The sequence below is a fragment of the Mustelus asterias genome, chromosome 6 (assembly GCF_964213995.1).
Source record: "Mustelus asterias chromosome 6, sMusAst1.hap1.1, whole genome shotgun sequence".
NCBI lineage: Eukaryota > Metazoa > Chordata > Chondrichthyes > Carcharhiniformes > Triakidae > Mustelus > Mustelus asterias.
The window spans coordinates 6,203,471-6,217,402 of NC_135806.1; the positions used below are offsets into that span (position 1 = coordinate 6,203,471).

General features: G+C 51.9%; 1 protein-coding gene across 3 annotated transcripts in view; it reads left to right on the forward strand.

Moving 5' to 3' along the window:
• The first annotated feature begins 832 nt into the window (after window positions 1-832).
• The window catches only part of LOC144494717 (TBC1 domain family member 15), a 66,062-nt gene continuing 52,962 nt past the window's right edge, over window positions 833-13,932 (forward strand). For all 3 annotated transcript variants that reach the window (XM_078213934.1, XM_078213935.1, XM_078213937.1), the window contains exon 1: window positions 833-1,085. In XM_078213934.1, coding sequence (XP_078070060.1) covers window positions 842-1,085 — 244 coding nt within the window. In that variant the 5' untranslated portion in view covers window positions 833-841. The remainder of the gene's footprint in view (window positions 1,086-13,932) is intronic.

Sequence of the window (13,932 nt, forward strand, 5' to 3'; positions counted from 1 at the left end):
CCGCCTTGGGCCCGCGCGCCTCTGACCACGCCCCCTCTGGCCCCACACTCCAGCCCGAGCACCGCACTCTCTATGACCCCGCCTCTCCCAAACCACGTCAATCACTGTAGCCCCGCCCCTCTGGTCACGCCCTCCCATGCACCGCCCCCTCTGTCTAGCCCACTATTCCCGGACCCGCTCCTCGCCCTGTGGTCACTCCGCGTGGCCCCGCCCCACTCCATTGGCCATGCCCCTCTCTAGCCTTCCCCTTTCTATAGTTCCGCCCCCCTGGCCCTTCCCACCTTCTGTGCCCCACCCAGGCCCCGCCCCTCTCTATCCCGGCCCCAGCACCCTCTGCCCAGCCCCAACCCCCCTCTGTGCCCGCCCCTGGCCCTGCCCATCTCTGGCCCCGCACACCTCTGGCCCGGCCCTGCCCCTCTGTACCCTGGCCCTGCCCCTCTGTATCCCAGCCCCGCCCCTCTGTACCCCGGCCCCGCCCCTCTGTATCAAGGCCCCGCCCCTCTGTAACCCTACCCCGCCCCTCTGTATCCTGGCCCCACCCCTCTCAAGGCCCTGCTCCGCTATATCAAGGCCCCGCCCCTCGCTATCCTGGCCCCGCCTCTCTCTATCCCGGCCCCGCCCCTCTCTATCCCGGCCCCGCCCCTCTCTATCCCTGCCCCGCCCCTCTGTATCCCGGCCCCGCCCTTCTCTATCCAGGCCCCGCCCCTCTCTATCCCGGCCCCGCCCCTCTCTATCCAGGCCCCACCCTTCTCTATCCCGGCCCCGCCCCTCTCTATCCCGGCCCCGCCCTCCTCTATCCAGGCCCCGCCCCTCTCTATCCAGGCCCCGCCCCTGCCCCGCGATGGCCGGTGCTCCGAGCGGGGACCTGAGGCAGGGCAGTCCGGAGAGCTCGTGCCGGGGCCTGCGGTCTGAGGAACGGGGACAGGCGGCGAGCGAGGGGCGCTGGTTCCGCGGCTGCATGGAGCCCTCGGGCCCGGGAGGAGGCGGCGCGCCCGGGCTCAGAGCCGACACCTTCCCGCTGCTGTTCGACTCGGACGGGCGGCTGGTCAGAGAGTCTCAGTTCAGGAAACTCATCTTCAAGGAGGGTGAGTGGGGGCCAGCAGGGCCGAACAGCCGCGCGGGAGTGGCGCCTTCCGGCGCCGAATAGCCCAGAGGGGGGGAGTGACGCCTTTCAGGGTTGAATAGCCCATGGGATTCTGATGCCTCGAGCTGAACAATCCATGGGGTGTGACGCCTTCTAGTGCCGAACAGCCCATGGGATTGTGACGCCTTTCAGGGCCGAACAGCCCATGGGATTGTGACGCCTTTCAGGGCCGAACAGCCCATGGGATTGTGACGCCTTTCAGGGCCGAACAGCCCATGGGATTGTGACGCCTTTCAGGGCCAAACAGCCCACGGGATTGTGACGCCTTTCAGGGCCGAACAGCCCATGGGATTGTGACGCCTTTCAGGGCCAAACAGCCCACGGGATTGTGACGCCTTTCAGGGCCAAACAGCCCATGGGATTGTGACGCCTTTCAGGGCCGAACAGCCCATGGGATTGTGACGCCTTTCAGGGCCGAACAGCCCACGGGATTGTGACGCCTTTCAGGGCTGAACAGCCCACGGGATTGTGACGCCTTCACCCAAGGGAGAGCAGGAGTGATGCCCCCAGAGCTGAATAACCCCCAGGAATGAATAGGCGCCCTGAAGGAGATAGACAATGATGCCTCCCCCCCTCTCCCCCCCCCCAATTCCAGGGTAGGAGAGCCCCCTTGGGTCAGAATCCCTGGGATGAGGAGAGTGGTGAGGGATGTGGGACATCCTGTTGTTTAGCCCCATCCCCTGGGGATAAGGGGGCAGTGTGACTCCAGGGGAGGAGATGGTGAAGGATGCCTCCCATGGAGAGGAATCGTGTAAGGCACGGGGAAAAGTAGTGGCAATAGAGGATTGCTCTGCGTGGCTGCTAGTGGCATGTGTAAGGAGTGACCAATTAATACTGTAATATTGTTTGTCATGGTGTGTAGCTGTGTTACACAGGGTACAGGAGTGGTGGTTTATTCAAGGTGCGGTTGCAGTCTGGTTACTTTGTGGTGATGGTTGAAAGCTAAAATTAATGGGAGGCTGTGTTATTTCTCTTTACATTAGATCGAGCAAATGACTACATCTGCCCTCACTTTCTCCCTGATGAGGGTGTGTTTTTTTTCCTGAACTGATCTTATCCATTGTATGTTTGAGTATTGCAAGTGCAAATACTTCTGCCCATGGTAGCAATAGATTTCAAATGCAAACTTAGAATCCTACAGTGCAGAAGGAGGCCATTTGGCCCAACGAGTCTGCATCGACCACAATCCCACCCAGGTCCTATCCCCATAACCCCATGCATTTACTCTAGCTCGTCCCCCTGATACTAAGGGACAACTTAGCATGGCCAATCCATCCAAAGACAAACCCGGGACACGCAGACAGAGTACACTTCGTTGTCCAGTACTTCCACAGAGCGGAGAAGCTACGACATCTTCTCCGGAGCCTTCAACATGTCATTGATGAAGACAAACATCTCACCAAGGCCATCCCCACACCCCCACGTCTTGCCTTCAAACACCCGCCCAACCTCAAACAGACCATCGTCCGCTGCAAACTACCCAGCCTTCAGGAGACCAGTGACCACGACACCACACAACCCTGTCACAGCAACCTCTGCAAGACATGCCGGATCATCGACACGGATGCCATCATCTCACGTGAGAATACCATCCACCAGGTACACAGTACATACTCTTGCAACTCGGCCAACGTTGTCTACCTGATACGCTGCAGGAAAGGATGTCCCGAGGCATGATACATTGGGGAGACCATGCAGACGCTACGACAACAGATGAATGAACACCGCGCGACAATCACCAGGCAAGAGTGTTCTCTTCCTGTTGGAGAACACTTCAGCGGTCACGGGCATCCGGCCTCTGATCTTCAGGTAAGCGTTCTCTAAGGCAGCCTTCATGACACACGACAGCACAGAGTCGCAGAGCAGAAACTGATAGCCAAGTTCCGCACACATGAGGATGGCCTCAACCGGGATCTTGGGTTCATGTCACACTATCTGTAACCCCCACGACTTGCCTGGGCTTGCAAAATCTCACTAACTGGCTGGAGACAATACACATCTCTTTAACCTGTGCTTAACGCTCTCTCCACTCGCATTGTCTGTACCTTTAAGACTTGATTACCTGTTAAGACTCGCATTCCAACCATTATTTTGTAAATTGAGTTTGTGTCTTTATATGCCCTGTTTGTGAACTGAAATCCCACTCACCTGACGAAGGAGCAGCGCTCCGAAAGCGAGTGGCTTGTGCTACCAAATAAACCTGTTGGACTTTAACCTGGTGTTGTGAGATTTCTTACTGTGAATCCACCTAACCCATACATCTTTGGACTGTGGGAGGAAACTGGAGGAAACCCACACAGACCACGAGGAGAACGTGCAAACTCCACATAGACAGTCACCCAAGCCAGGAATCGAACCCGGGTCCCTGGCGCTGTGAGGCAGCAGTGCTAACCACTGTGCCACCATTGGGAGTACAGACCTGCATCCTTTACTGAACAGGCTGTATAACACAGGTACTGCGTGTGAGAGGGTTCCTACAGTATCACTGTCACTATTTGTCATGTGAGCAACTCTTTACGAGTCTGGTGGAGTTCTTCGAAAATGTGACTAAACACATTGACGAAGGGAAGGCGGTAGATGTGGTTTATATGGATTTTAGCAAGGTGTTCGATAAGGTCCCCCATGCAAGGCTTCGAGAAAAAATGAGAGGGCATGGATCTAAGGGGCTGCTGCCCGGTGGATCCAGAACTGGCTTGCCCAAAGGAGGCAGAGAGTGGGTATAGATGGGTCTTTTTCTAAATGGAGGTCGGTCACCAGTGGTGTGTCCCAAGGATCTGTTCTGGGACCCTTGCTGTTTGTCATTTTCATAAATGACCTGGATGAGGAAGCGGAGGGATGGGTTGGTAAGTTTGCCGACGACACGAAGGTTGGTGCGGTTGTGGATAGTCTGGAGGGATGTCAGAAGTTACAGAGGGACATAGATAGGATGCAAGACTGGGCGGACAAGTGGCAGATGGACTTCAACCCAGATAAATGCGTCGTGGTCCATTTTGGTAGGTCAAATGGGATGAAGGAGTACAATATAAAGGGAAAGACTCTTGGTACTGTGGAGGATCAAAAGGACCTTGGGGTCCGGGTCCATAGGACTCTAAAATCGGCCCCGCAGGTGGAGGAGGTGGTTAAGAAGGCGTATGGTGTGCTGGCCTTTATCAATCGAGGGATTGAGTTTAGGAGTCTGGGGATAATGATGCAGCTATATAAGACCCTCGTCAGACCCCACTTGGAGTACTGTGCTCAGTTCTGGTCGCCTCACTATAGGAAGGATGTGGAAAAGATTGAAAGGGTGCAGAGGAGATTTACAAGGATGTTGCCTGGATTGAGTGGCATGCCTTATGAGGATAGGCTGAGGGAGCTCGGTCTTTTCTCCTTGGAGAGACGAAGGATGAGAGGAGACCTATTAGAGGTATATAAGATGTTGAGAGGCGTAGATCGGGTGGACTCTCAGAGGCTTTTTCCCAGGGTGGAAATGGCTGCTGCGAGAGGACACATGTTTAGGGAGGTACAGGGGAGATGTTAGGGGTAAGTTTTTCACACAGAGGGTGGTGGGCGAATGGAATCGGCTGCCGTCAGGGGTGGTGGAGGCGAACTCAATAGGGTCTTTTAAGAGACTCCTGGATGAGTACATGGAGCTTAATAGGATGGAGGGTTATAGGTAGGTCTAGAAGGTAGGGATGTGTTCGACACAACTTGTGGGCCGAAGGCCCTGTTTGTGCTGTAGTTTTTCTATGTTTACAGTGCTGTTCTAAACACCCTTGCACTTGTATAGTGCCTTTCACAATCTCAGGGTTTCCCAAAGCACTTTTTCCAAGTGTAGTCTTTATTGTAATGTCGCAAATGTCGATCTCCTGTTTTCTCTCTGCTGAACTAGTGAGGGACTTTACAATAAATTCCAACTACAGTCCAATGTTTTGAGCAACTGTTAATAATTGGTAACGTGCTGTACCATTAAAATAACAAGATTTCATCGGCCGACATACCAAGATTACAAGATTTCCTAAATAAAAACAGAAAATGCTGAAAAAGCGGAGCAGGTCTGGCAGCATCTGTGGAGAGAGAACCAGAGTTAATGTGTTGAATCCAATATGACTTCTTTGGAACCAAATCACAAGATTTCATCTCCCGAAACCCTGAGTGGGTTTTTCGTGAGCCTGAGAGAACAATGGGTCACAACAGTGAGGCGGCACGATAGCACAGTGGTTAGCACTGCTGCTTCACAGCTCCAGGGACCCGGGTTCGATTCCCGGCTTAGGTCACTGTCTGTGCGGAGTTTGCACATTCTCCTCGTGTCTGCGAGGGTTTCCTCCGGGTGCTCCGGTTTCCTCCCACAGTCCAAAGATGTGCGGGTTAGGTTGATTAGCCATGATTAAATTGCCCCTTAGTGTCCTGAGATGTGTAGATTAGAGGGATTAGTGGGTAAAATATGTAGGGATATGGGGGTAGGGCCTGGGTGGGAATGTGGTTGGTGCAGACTCGATGGGCCGAATGGCCTCTTTCTGTACTGTAGGGTTTCTATGTTTTCTATTTCTATGATTTCTATGGGTCTTATTTATCAGGAGAAACTAGAAGCAGGAGGAGGCCATTCGGCCCTCCGATCCTGCTCCACCATTCATTATGATCATGGCTGATCATCAAATTCAATATCCTGATCCCACCTTTCCCTCCCGCCCGCCCCCCCATATCCCTTGATCCCTAAGAGCTATATCTAATTTCTTCTTGAAATCACACAATGTTTTGGCCTCAACTACTTTCTGTGGTAGTGAATTCCACACATTCACCACCCTCTGGGTGAAGAAACTTTTCCTCACCTCAGTTCTAAGAGGTTTACCGCTTATCCTCAAACTGTGACACCTAGTTCTGGACTCACCCACCACTGGAACATTCTTTCTGAATCTACCCTGTCTCGCCTTGTTAAAATTTTATAAGTTTCTATGAGATCCCCTCTCACTCTTCTAAACTCCAATTAATATAATCCTAACTGACTTAAAGTTTATTTATTAGTCACAAGTAGGCTTACATTAACACTGTAATGAAGTTACTGTGAAAATCCCCTAGTCGCCACACTCTGGCGCCTGTTCGGGTACACTGAGGGAGAATTTAGCATGGCCAATGCACCCTAACTAGCACATCTTTTGCACTGTGGGAGGAAACCGGAGCACCCGGAGGAAACCCACGCAGACACGGGGAGAATGTGCAGATTCCGCACAGACAGTGACCCAAGCCCAGGAATCGAACCTGAGTCCCTGGCACTGTCATCTCTCCTCATATGACAGACCTGCCATCCCAGGAATCAGCCTGGTAAACCTTCGCTGTACTCCCTCTATAGCAAGGGCATCCTTCCTCAGATAAGGACTCCAAAACCGCACACAATACTCCAGATGTGGCGTCACCAACGTCTTCTACAATTGCAGCAAAACATCCCTATCCCTATACTCAAACCCTCTCGCTATTAGAATCATAGAATCTCATGTGTGGAAGGAGGCCATTTGGGCCATTGAGCCTGCACCGACAACAATACCACCCATTCCTGTAACCTCTCACATTTACAGTCCTAATCCCCCTGACACTAAGGGACAATTTAGCATGGCCAATCAACCTAACCCATACATCTTTGGACTGTGGGAGGAAACCAGAGGAAATTCACGCAGACACGGGGAGAACGTGCAAACCCCACACAGACAGTGACCCGAGGCTAGAATCGAACCCGGGTCCCTGGCGCTGTGAGGCAGCAGTGCTAAACCACTGTGCCGCCCTCTTCATCTCACGATCAGCATATCCTTCTCTTCCGTTCACCCTCACATGTTTATCTACCTTCTGCATTAAATGCTCTTATTCAGATCAACCAGTTTCACCACTAAAATAAATAGGTGACTGTGAGGAGTTTGCACGTTCTCCCTGTGTCTGTGTGGGTGCTCAGTTTTCTCCCACAGTCCAAAGATGAGCTGGTTAGGTGGATTGACCATGCTAAATTGCCCCTTAGTGTCCAAAGATGTGTGGATTAGGGAGATTAGTGGGCTAAATGCATGGGGTTATGGGGATAGGGTGGGAGGTGGGCATGGTTAAGATGCTCTGTTGGAGTCGGTGCGGACTTGATGGGTCAAATGGCCTCCTCTTGCACTGTAGGGATCCTATGGGAGTGGAGCACAAACACCAGTATGGGCTGGTTGGGCCGAATGGTCTGCTTCTGTGCCGTATACCCTGTGTAATTCTTACAGCTGCAGGGGCTGTTGTGAGCTGATCAGCGTTTATTTTACGTGGTGTGGCAAATGCTTTTCCGCTGAACCCTGGATGAGTTCCGCCAGCTGTGCTCAACCCGACACCACTTCTGCGCTCTGGAAATGACTTTTTCAGGTTAGCCACAGAGTGAGCCACAAGCCAGAAATTCCTGCAGCTGCTTCACATTTTTGTTGGCGCAGATGTTAACTTGCCTGTTGTCAACCAGTGTGTCTGGAAGCCTTGCAACTACACCCGGTGCGGAGAGGGGAGGGTCGGGATGGCGACCTCCTCGTGAACCTGCTCCTGGGCCTGGCGAAATGCGCCATTTACCGGTCCAGGCAGCGGGCGATCGAGGGGGCCGTCCATCCTGACGGGGGGGGGCGGCGGGGGGGGGGGGGGGGGGGAGTGGCGTGCGGTTTGGCGTTGGGGATCCAGGTACACAGATCATGTCATGAGCAAGTACAAAATAAATCAAAGGCTCATGAAATGCTGGCACCTTTTATCTAGAGAAAGAAAGACTTATATTTAAATAAAGCTTTCCACAACCACCTGATGTCTGACACTTTACAGCTAGTTAAGTATTTTTTGAAGTGTAATCACTGGTTCAGGAACTCAGGCGGTAGCAGTCCATGCTTCACCTGTACAAAGCCCCGGTTAGACTACACCATGTGAATGGTTCTGAACATCACACCTTGGGAGGGATATACTAACCTGGCAGGGAGGGCAGATCAGATTTGGCAAAATGCCACTGGGGCTCCAAGGGTTAAAATATAAAGAGAGGTTGCACAAATTAGTGTTGTATTCCCTGGGAGAAGTCTCACAACACCAGGTTAACAACATAGGGGTGGCATGGTAGCATAGTGGTTAGCACTGCTGCCTCACAGCGCCAGGGATCCGGGTTCAATTCCCGGCTTGGGTCACTGTCTGTGCAGAGTCTGCACGTTCTCCCCGTGTCTGTGTGGGTTTTCTCCGGGTGCTCCAGTTTCTGAAAGACATGCTGGTTAGGGTGCATTGACCCGAACAGGCGCCGGAGTGTGGCGACGAGGGGAATTTCACAGTAACTTCATTGCAGTGTTAATAAATAAACTTTACTTACTTAAAGTCCAACAGGTAAGTAAGTAAACTTCTTACACCCCAGTCCAACGCTGGCTTTTCCACATCATTCCCTGGAAATTAGATTGAAGAGTAATTTGATCAAAGCTTTCGAGCTAGGCTGGGAACAAACGCAATGGAAGCGGAATAAATAAAACTAGCACGGGTGAAGTCACTCCTTTAAAGGTCTCTGACTGAGTGGCATACATATAATGTAGCTTGCAGCTGACAATGGGGAAAGCAGATGTGTGCTTTTCTCACTGCTTGTAATAATGATGGTAATTTAGAGTCCTGAGCTGTTGGAATATGTTGACAGAAGGATGTGTCTGGCAGCAGATGGTTGGGGTGCCCTGTGCTGACTGTGTGGTAACTGATGGTAATTTATTCATGTTTGTTGCTGGAGTCGGGAGCAGAAGCATTTCCTCGTCATCAGCATCACATCTGGGGAAGCTCTCAATTCAACACTTTCTCACACAGCGAAGATTCCAGAGTTTCAGCTTTTTGAACCTTCCTACCAAACGAAGCATTATCAAATCGTGGTGGTGTTGCCTCTGCAAGGTCAGCTGTGTGCCGAATGTGGCAGGCCATTCAGCCCATCTGGTCTCATAGAATTCCTATGGTGCAGAAAGAGGCCATTTGGCCCATCAACACTCTGACAGAGTATCATATCCAGGATGTTTCCCCCAACCCTGTCCCCGTAACCCCATACATTTACCTCAGCTAATCCATCTAACCCACACAACTTGGGACACTAAGGGGCAATTTAGCATGGCCAATCCACCTCACCTGTATATCTTTGGACTGTGGGAGGATACCGGAGCACCCGGAATAAACCCAAGGAGAATGTGCAAACCCGACACAGACAGTCAGCCAAGGCTGGAATCGAACCCGGGTCCCTGGCGCTGTGAGGCAGCAATGCTAACCCACTGTGCCACCGTGCCACATAGCCTTCTATTCCTTTTTCTCTCGTTCTTATCTAAATTCCCCTCCCCAAACACCCACCCCCCACCACTCCAGAGCAGAAAATACAGGAGAACGTAAGCAAGAAGCAGTGTCATATCAACTTCACAATTGTCACAAAGGCAGGAATAGTTAGGTTGCACTTCTGACGCCAAATCAACTTCTTCTGTCTTCATGTCATCTGGGTTTGATAAACAATTATTTTTGAGCGGGGGGGGGAACGGAGAGCAAAGTTTTATTGAAAACTGTACTTGTGAGAATGTTGAGATCCAGTTGACCGGACAGACAGGGAGAGGGGGCCTCCATTTAATGACCCACCTGGAAAACAGCACCTCTGACAATGCAACACTCCCTCTGTGCTGACCCTCTGACAGTGCAGCACTCCCTCAGAATTGACCCCCTGACAGTGCAGCACTCTCTCAGTACTGACCCTCTGACAGTGCAGCACTCTCTCAGTACTGACCCTCTGACAGTGCGGCACTCCCTCAGTACTGACCCTCTGACAGTGCAGCACTCTCTCAGTACTGACCCTCTGACAGTGCAGCACTCCCTCAGTACTGACCCTCTAACAGTGCAGCACTCCCTCAGAACTGACCCCCTGACAGTGCGGCACTCCCTCAGTACTGACCCCCTGACAGTGCGGCACTCACTCAGTACTGACCCTCTGACGGGTGCGGCACTCCCTCAGCACTGACCCTCTGACAGTGCAGCACTCCCTCAGTACTGACCCTCTGACAGTGCGGCACTCTCTCAGTACTGACCCTCTGACAGTGCAGCACTCTCTCAGTACTGACCCTCTGACAATGCAGCACTCCCTCAGTACTGACCCTCTGACAGTGCAGCACTCCCTCAGAACTGACCCCCTGCCAGTGCGGCACTCCCACAGTACTGACCCCCGGACAGTGCGGCACTCACTCAGTACTGACCCTCTGACGGGTGCGGCACTCCCTCAGCACTGACCCTCTGACAGTGCAGCACTCCCTCAGTACTGACCCTCTGACAGTGCGGCACTCTCTCAGTACTGACCCCCTGACAGTGCAGCACTCCCTCAGTACTGATCCTCTGACAGTGTGGCGCTCCTTCAGTACTGACCCTCTGACAGTGCAGCACTCCCTCAGTACTGACCCTCTGACAGTGTGGCACTCCCTCAGCACTGACCCTCTGACAGTGCAGCACTCCCTCAGTACTGACCCTCTGACAGTGCAGCACTCCCTCAGTGCTGCTCACTGAGAGTGTCAAGCTAGATTTAGTGCTGAAGTGAGGCTCGAATCTATAAGCTGACTCAGGCGGGAGTGCTACTCGGTGAGTCACTGAGCGTGTTTGGAAGGGGGAAATAACAGCAAACTTAAAATGAAAGCAAACAAAAAACAACATACCCAAAATATTTCATCAGCTCTGAAAAGAGAAAATTTCCATTCATGTTTGATGTTTCTGACAGTCATTCTCCAACTCAGAGTTGTTCACTCTCCTTTTCGGAAAGATTCAAATTTTTATCCCAGTGTTACTAATTTCCCTCTCTTGTCGAGCTTGCTTATTTTAACAGCACCGTGGAAAGGTATTGTAGGATAGTGATAACAAGTTTATTTCTGTGCTTTCACTGTGATGATCTTGTTTCCATGGCAGTGTCGTGTACATCCTCAGAGTGCAGACTCCTCCGTTCCACTTCACATCCTGTAAAGATAGAGAGGTGACAGGGTCTGGGAATTGAGTGACCACATGGGATTAGGGTTACTGTTTGTATAAAGGGTAGACACCAACACGGGGCCAGCTTGGCCGAGGTGCCTGTTCCTGCATTCTAGCCCTTTGCAGATTGACGACGTGTCAGGGGTTATCGCAGTTTAACGTTCAGCGCACCTGCATGGAACTGTCACCTGTGCTACAGGCGGCACGGTGGCACAGTGGTTAGCACTGCTGCCTCACAGTGCCAGGGACACGGGTTCACTTCTGGCCTTGGGTAGGGCCTGGGTGGGATTGTGGTCGGTGCAGACTCGATGGGCCAAATGGCCTCTTTCTGCACTGTAGGGGTTCTATGGTTCTTTCTATGGGTCACAGTCTATGTGGAGTTTGCACATTCTCCCCGTGTCTGCGTGGGTTTCTTCCAGGTGCACCAGTTTCCTCCCACAGTCCAAAAGATGTGCGGGTTAGTTGATTGGCCATCTAAATTGCCCCTTAGTGTCAGGGGGATTAGGAGGGTAAAAATATGGATTTACTCAGTTAATGGTAGGGCGTTGGGGAGAGTTACAGAGCAAAGAGATCGAGGGGTACAGGTTCATAGCTCCTTGAAAGTGGAGTCACAGGTGGACAGAGTGGTGAAGAAGGCATTCGGCATGCTTGGTTTCATTGGTCAGAACATTGAATACAGGAGTTGGGACGTCTTGTTGAAGTCATACAAGAGATTAGTAAGGCCACACTTGAAATACTGTGTACAGTTCTGGTCACCCTATTATAAAAAGGATATTATTAAACTAGAAAGAGTGCAGAAAAGATTTACTAGGATGCTACCGGGACTTGATGGTTTGAGTTATAAGGAGAGGCTGGATAGACTGGGACTTTTTTCTCTGGAGCGTAGAAGGCTGATGGGTGATCTTATAGAGGTTTATAAAATAATGAGGGACCTAGATCAGCGAGATAGTCAATATCTTTTCTCAAAGGTAGGAGAGTCTAAAACTAAAGGGCATAGGTTTAAGGTGAGAGGGGAGAGATACAAAAGTGTCCAGAGGGGCAATGTTTTCACACACAGGGTGGTGATTGTCTGGACCTGCCTGAGGTAGTGGTAGAGGCGGGTACAATTTTGTCTTTTAAAAAGCGTTCAGACAGTTACATGGGTACGATGGGTATAGAGGGATATGGGCCAAATGTGGGCAATTGGGACTAGCTTAGGGGTTTAAAAAAAAGGGCAGCATAGACAAGTTGGGCCGAAGGGCCTGTTTCCATGCTGTAAACCTCTCTGACTCTATGAGGTAATGGGGATAGGGGCTGGGTGGGATTGTTGTCAGTGCAGGCTCGATGGGCCAAGTGGCCTCCTTCTGCACTGTAGATTCTATGTTTCTATCTCCATGTTTCTCCATTGGAGCTGGTAGAGCAGCCAGAAAACATAGCTGTGAACAGAAAGCTTTAAAGAATGGTGTGCAGTCCCGTGCACCCTCACGTGCCCCCTCACACCCACAGGTGTTCTCTCACACCCACGCACAGTCACACTGGCACTCATGTAGTCTCACGCACAGTCACACAAGTGCATGGGTGTGCACCCTCTCATTTATCTCTGTTTGCAGCCTATTTGCACTGCGTGGTCTCTAAGATGCTGTCTGGCCATGTACATATGTATCTTCAGGGGAACGCTGGAGGTTTGTGGTCCCTTTGTTCCTGATTGCTGGCTGATGGCACACTCACGCATTTCGAAGGGAGCTTGGACTGTGAAGCCATCGATGCAAATTAGCTGAAAGTGAGTTCATAGAATCCTTAGAGTGCCGAAGGAGGCCATTCAGCCCATCAAGTCTGCATCAACTCTCCAAAAGAGCATCTTACCCAGGCCCTATCCCCGTAACCCCCACATATTTACTCCAGCCTCATGTGCTGCTTCAGTTCTTTCTCTGCCCGGCTAACCCTCGGGTTCATTCTTCAGCACCACAATTCCAGACTGTTGACTTTCCTTCCTTGCCCTTTCCTGGTGCTCCGAGCTTCGCATCCCTGTGGTCTACACCAGGGGAAGTTCAGAACGAAAGCCTTGCTCGGGATGGCATCGCTGTCTGTTACAGGGCCAACTAAAGGATGGGGGTGGGGGGTAATCTCTGTGGGGGGAATTGTCAAAGTAGGAAGTGAATTGGAGTTAGGGAAGATGAGCGGCCAACAATTGGGGAGGGATATTGTATTCAAATGGATTTGTTTTCAAAGTTCTGCACCCGGCTTTGGAGAATGTTTCCCTTGCTCAGCAGTGCATTCCACAAGAACCATAGCTGTGTCTGTTTTCACATCATTTTTCACCAATTTTCTTAATAAAATGAGACAACTTGTGTGAGATAGCCACACAATCTCATCGACTTATCTGTAAGAGGAAATGCACAGCCCCATTGTAACAGGGGTGACTAAACAATTGGCTGTTTGTTGACTCAAGAGGAATGGTGGTGCAATGTCCGGATCCTTGCTGCAGGTTTTATGGTATATTGCCACAGCTACAATGTTGAGTGAAATAAGGCAGGACTTACATTTCTCTAACGCCTCCTCTGCACCCTCATCCCTCCCCACCTCCTCTGCACCCTCCGCACCCTCATCCCTCCCCACCTCCTCCGCACCCTCATCCCTCCCCACCTCCTCCGCACCCTCATCCCTCCCCGCCTCCTCTGCACCCTCATCCCTCCCCGCCTCCTCTGCACCCTCATCCCTCCCTGCCTCCTCTGCACCCTCATCCCTCCCTGCCTCCTCCGTGCCCTCATCCCTCCCTGCCTCCTCTGCCCCCTCCGTGCCCTCCACACCCTCATCCCTCCCTGCCCCCTCCGTGCCCTCCGCACCCTCATCCCTCCCTGCCT